This window comes from Nanorana parkeri, unplaced genomic scaffold, assembly GCF_000935625.1.
Source record: "Nanorana parkeri isolate BGI_ZX_2015 unplaced genomic scaffold, ASM93562v1 scaffold2357, whole genome shotgun sequence".
Taxonomy (NCBI): domain Eukaryota; kingdom Metazoa; phylum Chordata; class Amphibia; order Anura; family Dicroglossidae; genus Nanorana; species Nanorana parkeri.
The window spans coordinates 147,740-157,847 of NW_017308625.1; the positions used below are offsets into that span (position 1 = coordinate 147,740).

General features: G+C 41.0%; 1 protein-coding gene across 1 annotated transcript in view; it reads right to left on the reverse strand.

Annotated features, from left to right (window-relative positions):
- Positions 1–10,108, reverse strand: part of MYO1F (myosin IF) — a 76,887-nt gene that overhangs the window by 56,441 nt on the left and 10,338 nt on the right. Inside the window, exons 3-6 of the mRNA XM_018573384.1 lie at positions 8,867–8,956; positions 5,607–5,701; positions 3,546–3,633; positions 1,131–1,220 (exon numbers count right to left, since the gene is read on the reverse strand). Coding sequence (XP_018428886.1) covers positions 1,131–1,220; positions 3,546–3,633; positions 5,607–5,701; positions 8,867–8,956 — 363 coding nt within the window. The remainder of the gene's footprint in view (positions 1–1,130; positions 1,221–3,545; positions 3,634–5,606; positions 5,702–8,866; positions 8,957–10,108) is intronic.

Sequence of the window (10,108 nt, forward strand, 5' to 3'; positions counted from 1 at the left end):
AGATAATGCTAGCCGTTCGTTGCTTGGCAACTAGGGGCACTTTTTGTTCACCCCATCCCTTGCATATATGCTGCCTAATGGTATTTATTTCCTGGCTAGTCTTCATATACTACTAGCTGTTGCTGTGCTGTAGCTCCTGATTATCCTGATATTGGCTCTGTAACATTTTAGTTTCTTTCCTTTACTTAGTGGACAACCTATCTAGCGTCCTTTGAGGCCGGGTCTCCGCGCATGCTCAGTCAGATCCCCGGGCGGGTAATACATTATGCTGCGCTCCAAATCCACGCTACAGCGTTGGCATAGCTACCGGTGACGCGGTCTTCCATAACGGTACTGTTAGGTTTTTTCTCCGCCTGACAAGATACCTGCTCCTTTGTTTTAACATTTTGCAGTCTTCATGCCAGCAATTTCAGCTCCCATACCAGATATAGCATTTCTGTGTTCAAGCTTTGATATTTGTAGGATTATCTGGTATGCATCACTTTTCTATGTACTGTGTTATTCTTCACTTTTATTTTTTCAAATTATGGTGGATCCTGACATCATCATGACTTCATGGGGAGGTGCTTAAGCCTCATTTTGTGTGCCTAGAGGTGTATATATGTTGGTTTTTGCTACATATTTATTGTCACTATGTTGCCCTGAGGAAGGGACCCTGTGCGGCCCCGAAACGTTGGCTATGTGATATATGTGACGATGTGTTTGAATAAATGAACACCAAATTTTGGACATCATCTTCTGAGTGCTAGTAATCCTTGTTTCCTACTGATTGACGTACACGCCGCCATCCGTGGTTATCACTACAAGCACCACCATTGTTATTGGTCCTAGATGCTGTAAGGAGTGCAGGGGGACATATCGTTAGGCAATGCTGAAATGTCAACCTGTCTCATCACTTAGGAGGTCATCCTGCACCAACCCAAGAGGAAAGTGCTACACACAGTAATAACCCTGCTCCAAATTAGCACCAGCTCCTGTGTAACGGTTGCTGGATCCATTGCTGGATGGTAATCTTGGATGTAACAAGCAATTCCCATTAACAGTACATTAGTGGGATTTGAATTTGTTCTGAAAAATCTCCTTTATTTTTATTTTTTTATCAGTCACTGATACAATGTTGCAAAACTTACAAATCTACTTGAATTGTTGTTCCTGACTGTCTTCGCATTGCCAAATGCTTCAAGAAGAGGATTAGACTGGAGAATGATGTCTTTTACGTGCTGGAAAACAAAAATGGGTGAAGGAAGATACAATACAATTTACATTTATACTATAATTTAACCCATACATATTAGAAAATGCTAATTTCAGCAGGACTCGGTGGCAGTTGGGAGGTTTAGTATACAACCCTAGCCAACTGATCTTGGGGTGACCGACAAGTGTGTTGGTTGGTTTGCATTATCCTGACCAACAGCTATTGGTGCCTGAGATTGTGTTGGCAGTAGGATTGCCTGCCTAATGTATACACATGCACAAGAGTGTGTATGTCAATGCTGTAAACCTTTGAAATAAATCTATACCAGTGATTTTAGGGCACATCTGGCTTCAATATAACATACTGTATATGTCCATATCAATGGCTATTGGCTGTATATGATCACAAAGTTGAGAGATCTCCTCATATATGTCGATTAGATGTTATAAAACCCACAAGTTTTTATTTCTTGATATTAGCGCTATGTGACATGAAATTATTTGCTTTATTTCTGTAGCGATCAGCCTCATCAGACATTTTAATGGATATTCAGTGATAGGATTATTCCATTTATTTCTTCATGGCAACAGGAGACCTTTGCCGCTTTTCCATGTCCAACCTGTACCTAGACTTGTACTACATAAACTAGAGGCTGCTACTGCTAACTTAAGTCTGAAAATGCTAGCTGCCTGGTTGTCTCTTACCATAGTACTTTGAATAATGGTCATGGAACAAACATCCTGCTAACACAGTCAGAACTCCCAATCTGCCTCTGTTCTAGGTCAGTTATTCAGAGAGTAGTTTAGTAATGGCACCCTACTTATTTTCTCAGTAAAGGTTCCCATTAACAACAGTATAAGTACCGTATTTTGCGGTCCATAAGACGCACCGAACCATAGGACGCAGGAGGTCCGGCGCGCCTTATGGAGCACTTGACAGACTGTAGCTTCTGTCACAGCTTCTATGACAGAAGCTGTGACAGAAGCTGCAGTTAGTGACCGCTTGAGACAGGTGGTGCTGTGATTACAGCGCCACGGTCTCAGTGATCACACAGAGCAGACGAAGAACGTCCGTTCTTCGTCTACTCTATGGTAATCTCGATCGTCGCCGCTGCTCGGTTTTAATACGAGTGATCTCATTAGATCACTCGTATTAAACGAGCAGTGGCTCCTACTGCTGAACTCGATCGCCGCCGCTGCTCGGCTTTAATACGAGTGATCTCATTAGATCACTCGTATTAAAGCCGAGCAGGCCTCCTACTACTCGCCCGGCGCCCGAAACTGCATGTCTCGGGCGTCGGGATTCGCTCCATAAGACGCAGGCACATTTTCCCCCTCCTTTTGGGGGGAAAAAAGTGCGTCTTATGGAGCGAAAAATACGGTATGTCAATAATGCTCTCATAAGTCATATAACAAGCAAAAATGAATAAAGGTATTGCCAGTCCAACCTAAGCACAATAGTATATAGTTATAAGTAATCAGGGCCGGATTTACTCTCTCTGCTGCCCCATGGCCAGGTTCCTCAATGTGCCGAGATCACTTGTAAACAAACAAGCAGCTTACCCGCTCTACATGTAGCCCTGCTTGCCCAAAGCAGGGCTAAATGTAGAAAACAACTACCCGTGCCCGGAACTGCAAGTCCTTGGCGTCAGGAGATTCCACACCCCTGCTGCCCCTCTGCTTCCTGCCGCCCCGAGGCTGGGCCACGGTTGGCCTTGTGGGAAATCTGGCCCTGTGTGTAATTCTGTGCAGCCATTTTTTTTCTGTAGTCGTCAAACCTTTTGATGCATTCACACACATTGGTGTGCTAAATAAAAGTCTCTGGTAGGTTAATTTGTCACCTAACATTTTTCTGAAATTAATATCTTACTGCATATGGCACTAAATCTCTTGAATTCCTGTTTTTAAACTAGCTGTAGCTTTGTAGTGCCGAGTATATTCAATAATATCATTTACTACGTACATCTGACCATTTGCACCAATCATGAACAGAAATCCGAATTCCAGGGATGCGTAGACCTGAGGATCACCATGAAAGAAAAGCCTTGTCATGAATGCTGTCAATATTCTATATCACTGAGTGGTAAATGATATAGAAAAGCAGTGCCCCTCAGCTTTATACTATACTACTATATAGTACTACTATACTATATTACTATGTTACTATATTACTATGTTATATTATAAAGTATACACTATATTACATGTAGCAATAATTTACAAGTACCTTGGGTAATTTTTATTGGCAGTGCTGTCAAATATGTGTTCATGTTTTCCATGAAAAATAATTGAAAAATAAATCCAAATTTGATATTACAGCAACATAATTCCTGATAATGATTCAATAATACCTGCACTTTGCTTCCTCCTCCGGACACTTTGGATATGTAGCCCATAATGTACTTAGCAGCCACAGTTTTTCCTGCTCCACTCTCACCACTGAAATAGCAATAGTGAAATGAGACATTTAGATTAGTGCTATTAAATTCAAAAGGTTTTCATGCTATTTCAAATGCTGATGAAACCACTTTCAATGGATGCTACTTCTTTAAAAACTTTTTTAATAGTTTTAGTTTCCTGCAGAATCAACTGGTCCCCTTAATACTGGCTCTTATATCCTGTTTTATGGTGGCTCCTTGGTGTCTGTGCTCCTTGGTGTCACATGGTGTCTGTGTGCGCGCTCCCGACCTGAGCCAGGACTACAGGATGACGTCCGACCGACATCCACATCCCCGCCCACGTTAGATTGGCAACAGCTGCTGCCTGCATCCTGGCTCAGGTCGGGAGCGCGCACACAGACACCATGTAACATTCCAGAGAAGAGGCAGTCAGCTGCAAAACGGAAGTTCTCCCCCAGCATGAGAAGAGATAAGGATTTAAAAGGAAGACCAGCAAAGAGAAGGGATACGACCATGGATTACACTAAGGCACACATTATAGTATTGTTTTATGTAAAAAAAATCTGAGGGCTTAATGTCACTTTAAGGCACAGAACTAAATACACAGATTAAATATATCTAAGTTTTACCTATGAAAGGATATGTTTTTCTGTCTATCCTTTCCTGAGATTTACACAACTCTATCACACAGCACAGCCAGGTAGACAACACCATTGTTACAGCTTTAGACTTTAGAAGATATACAGTGGTATCCCCTCTCCACCCCCTGCCTGCTGACTGGACAGTGAATGTGCAGCAGCAGACTGATGAGGTCATTTCTCTGCTCATTCTGCTCTTTCCCCCTATCGTCGTGTTCCATTTGTGTGAAGCAGCACTGTATTGGCTGTCAGCCCTGCCCTCGCCCTCTCTGCATTCTGCTGTACAGGAGAGTACAAGATTCCGATATCAAGTCAAGTTCAGGTACTTACACTAGTTGCATTTAAAAAAAAATACATTTAAAGCCGAACTGAATATACAATTTAAAGGAGAATTATGGGGAGAGTGAAATACACTCATCCCCATAATTAGAGTCGACGTGTGACACTGAGGCTGTCACACGTCAGCTCTAATGATCGAGAACTGAGCAATCACATACTGCCGATTGCTCAGTTCCGCTCATTTTCCTACAGAGAGACTGTCAGTCACCGCTCCCTGCAGGAATTCCACCCTCCCCTCTCTGTTCTTCCAGCGCTAATTGGAGGGTCAAACAGGGGTGGGGGCGGGCACAGCTGGCTCGGCCTCTAGAGAGACAGAGCCAACTGTCAATCAAGTAGCGGGGTGAATCCCGATGATATTGTTGGGATCCGCCCCACCTGCAGTGCGGCTCTGCGCTGTCAGCATATAGCTGGCAATAGGCCGCTATATGCTGAGAACATTAGTAATACTGTATGTCCTCCTGTGACCCTAAAGAGAACTATGGCAAAAAATGTTGGGCCATAGTTCTCTTTTAAATTAGCTAAATACATCCAAAGTGCATGCATACAGTGTGTAGCATGTTACATTTTGTTTTCATAAACAATTTGCCACAACATAAGTAGAAAAGCATGAGTCCTGCCAGCATGTTGCAGAGTGGGATCCTTGCTCTTCATGGCAAAGTAGTGATCTCTTTACAGGGGTCTAACAGGCCTCCTGTTGAGTCAGAGCTTGAGCTCTCCAATCAACAGAGGTATATGTGTGACTCAGTATGAGGCATGTCAGAACTCTTCAATGAGACCACTGCTTCCACACAGGGAGCAAGACTCTCTGCAGCTGCTGACAGGGGACAGATTGTTCTATTCAGGCTGCTTTAGAAATAAAACAAATGACAAGACCTTGAATACCTTTTTGTTTTGGTGCACCTGGGATTTATTTAGATGATTTAAACTGAAGATTCAAATGACTTTATGTTGTAAGGATGATAGCAATAAAAAAATATTTAAATGGTTGAGATTGGAAAGTTAATTATGTTAAACAGACACCGAATCATATCCTCACCTGATGATGACACATTGGTTCTCACTATCAATCAACATGTTACGATACATGTTGTCTGTTAATGCATAGATATGGGGAGGATTCTCATACTGCGCCTGAGAACAAAAACAAGTTTGTATAAATCTGTTAATATTGCCAAAAGAAGACCTGCACTGAAGGAATTTTGCAGGCTGCCTTTGCTAACCTCTTCTGAAAAAGCTAGCTGCTTGCCTGTTTTTTGGCATCAATACTGTTTAAGTCATTTGGGGCTGATTTACTAATTTACTAAAGGAAAATAGGCTGATTACTTTGCAAAGACATTTTCACTTAGCTTAGTGAAAAGAATACCCAATCACTTGCAAGCAAATAATAAAAAAAACAACAGTATTTTTGCTTGCACATGTTTGGATAATGGAAACTAGCAAAACGTCACCTCATTTACCAAGCTAAAAGGAAAATTGCCTTACAAAGGGACATAGTTGCCGTTAGTAGATCAACCCCATTGTCCACAAACATGCATGCAGCATGTGAAGTCAGAATTCCTAAGGTGCATACCTGTTCCTGGTCTGTATGCCAGTGGGTATTGAAGGCATTGGATTAGCAGGACAGGCAGGCAGCCATCATTTTCATAAGGGGGTTCCTGGCACTGCCTATCAGCTCAGGTTTCAGATAACTGACTACAGCTTATTAAGGTGACATTGGTAAACTATTACCAACTAAAATATATATTTGTCCAGAGGTATAGCTCAGCGTTTTCCTAACATTTTTTCAGTCACGGGACCCTTTAAAAGTATGCAAAAACTCAAGGCACCCATTCTAAAATGTAAAAGACTTATTTGTAAAAATTTATAAAAAAAACCAACATGTGGTTGCTACAAAATCCATAGCAGACCATTATATGAGATAGGGATCTGGTATGGATTTTAGGGAGACCCCATGCAAAAACACAAAGTTGGTTTCCCCACTTCAAATCAGAGCCCCCCTTTTACATTGTAATCCCCCCTTTCACATCAAAGTCCCCCTTTTCACAACCGCAGCCCCCTCTCACACTAGGGACCCCCCTTTACATCAGAGCCTCCCTTCACATCACAAGCTCTTTTGACATCAGAAGACCCCCTTTCACATCAGAGATAGCCCTTTCACATCAGTGTCCCCCCTTTCACATCAGAGTGCCCCCCTCACATCAGGAGCAGGAGCTGTGGCAACATGGTAGAGAGAGGAAGGAGGAGCAGGCCTGGACGTAGGTGAACTTCCATCCTTTTCTGAATGGATCCCACCCTTCTTGGATTAGCGTCATTTGTTTCCATGGTGCTGGTGGTCATCCTGCCTACAACATGGAGAGGTATGGCGATTTGTAAAAAGTTTGAGGCACCCCTGGGAAGGCCAGAAGGCACCCTGGTTGAGAAAGGCTGGTACAGCTGTTAGAGAATGAAGTCCAAACCCAAACAATAAAACATTGATTGAGAAATGTTTCTTATGTTATGCCTATTTATGACGGTTCTGCCATCACACGATTATGTGTGTATATGTACAGTTTTTTATATTGATGGCACAAAAGTAGAAAAAGTTGGCTGGTTATAACAAAGGTTGCCCCACAGCAGTGAACCAGATTCAGCAATAACAGCCAGAAAATAAGCTTTAGATCCTACTTTTTGCTAGGAGGCAGTATGTACAAATTTAGTTAGCTAATGGAGTATACTGGTTAGTTAGAAAATGCAAGCATGACTAACCTGTGTACTAATTATATTTAATGTGAATTATTAAGGAAAAGCATGTATCTGAAGGGCTTCTGTGATCCACATTTTAAACTTAAAACTAAAAGTCTTCCTTTATTTTTAAGCCCAAGATCCCCATTTTAGTTGATATTTGCAATTTTTTATGCTTAAAATGTCAGATAAAGGAAAATGTACAAGCTATGGTAATTATCAGAAGAAGAAAAGTTACCTAATTATTTGATAACAGGTGTTTTTTTTCTACACACACACACACACACACACACCAATACTCATAGCCTACAGGTATGTGTGGATCACATCTCCGTGCTTATCTTGGAGATGATGATGCAGATAAAAGACAAGTTGGCTGGACCAGACTTTCCCCAATCCAAATGTATTGTGCCTCGGCTATTTCTAAAGTAGGGTATACACGACATGAATTTTGGTGGGTTCCTAATGAACCGGCCAAAATTCACACAATGGGTGCCACTGTTGTCACCTTTCCACCCAGTATCCCTCGCTCAATTGATTGTAGAACCAGGTTGGAAAACTCCATTGCAAGCTCCATTTGGGTATTCTGACAGCGGCCGGTGGCTGTTCTCAGAATACAATGCAAACAGTTCATACATGCTGTTCAGCTTGGATGGAGGTATCTGTTCTATTTTTTTTTTTTCGTTCAGCTCGCAGGTTGAATGAAAAAAATTGAACTGTGTATTCCCGGCTTTACAGTTGTTTGTATCCTACTGCTTTTCTAACCTTTTAAAATCACAGAAATTAGATGGACACCCTGTATGCATGGTACTTTAAGGGTAGACACACATACAAAGAGGCATTTCTACAAAACAGTTTAATAGACATGATTGGTCAGTGTATTGTGGTATAAATACTCAAAACCTGTAGTAATGGATAACTAGCATTGGAAATGCTTGTGTGTGTTTTTTTTTCTTATTTGCAGTACAGCCATATTGAGGGTATCAAACAATAATCATAAACTATTGTTCAAACCTGTATTTAGGTATTGAGTATCTCCATACTACAATGACAAACAGACAAAATAAAACATACTGTACTGCTGCACTGCTGATGAACAACCACAATAAATAAAAAAAAGATACATTTAATTTATAAGCACTGTTTTTTAACATAGGACTATGTAGACTGTAAAGCGAATACTTGGGGAAAGGAAGGTTTAGTGAAGAGAAAAAAGTGTTCTGAAGGAGGGTCCCCTATTTTTAACTTTAAACAAAATAAAAGTTTTTCCCCAGAAAAGGGGATCCCACCATTCCTTCAAACAGTGTAACAAAAAGTATTTATAAAAATATATATTTATTAGTTGTAGAAATGCTAAAATTGGTTACACATGACATAAACTGTCCTGGGTATCAACCGTGTCACCAATCATATATCAAAAACGAAATCAAAACAACACACATACATATAATGGCTGCATTCAGTAAGTAAATCTTAAACAAGTATATTATGGAACAAATAGTATGGGGGGACACCATGTAGAACGCCTAATGTTCTCAGATGACAGAAAAAACCTATGTAGACTGGGAAACTTACAGCTCCTTGGTATATGTCAATTTCTCGATCTGTGAAATAAGGCATCTGCTTAAATGGGTTAACAGAGATTAGCACAGAGCCTATGTATGACTGGTAACAGAGTTAAGGAAAGGTTAAGCTGTAATGGATACACAATGCACATAAATTATTACATATCACTTTTTTTTAACTTTATATATATTTCTTGCCATTACTATAACTCCCCACCAAAAAATAACCATAAATGATCCTTTTCCTAACATGCATGTGGATACTTCTTACATGCATTATTTGTTAGTTGCACCCATAGTAGGGCCCAGAAACAATAGTGCGCATTTTGCCTTCAAAGAAGGCAAGTAATCCACATCTAATTATCAGGTATCATACATACATTACAGATACTTTGCAGTGTGAATCTGTTGCCCTACAATGTTTCCCTTTGGAAAACAGACCCCTACCCCACCCCTACAAATGTTATTTTTTAAGGGTTTACCAAAACCCTTGCAAAGCGTTACGTTAACTGCTGTAGTTATATAAATTATATATTAAATTAATATTAATAATATAAAAAGGAAATACAAGGGAAATTAAATAAGACAAAAATTAAGCCCTCTTCCTTTGGAGTTCACTATAATTGCAGGTTTTTAATAATGTGGAACAGTTTGGTAGATTTCATTACAAGGGTAGACACACACACACCTGGATTGGATCGACAGGTGGGACGATAGCATGTTTTACATATTTTTCCCTTTTTCCTGTGCATGTGGCACCTCTTTGTTGGGTTTCTGAAGGTTAATATAGAGTAGATGGAGCACCAAAAATGCCTTTCTGTGAGTCTCTTAACATATTCTGACTTTGCAGTATGTCTTGCTAAAGCATAAAATGCTCTAGAATGTTTTCTTAGTACTGTAGAAAGCTGTCTGTACCAGCAGATTATAGAACACAATGAGTTGTTGAGGGACACCTGGATTAGGTATATTAGAACCTTTTTATACCAGACAAGGTAGGGCTGTAGGATATGGTTAGGTAGATCCACCCTTCCCTTGTACTTGTATTCAGTGACACAGAGAGGCTTTTGCCTCACTGTAGCTGACTCATGTTCTATTAGCACCAGCGGGGAGGAGAGACGGCTGTGACTGCATTCCCCCGCTGCCCCCCTACCTCCGCTGCTGTCCTGGTCCTTCTCTGCTGCCCCCTTGTGTCTCCGCTGCTGCCCCATGCCTCCGCTGCCCGCCCCCATTCCTCCTCTGCCCCCCATTCCCC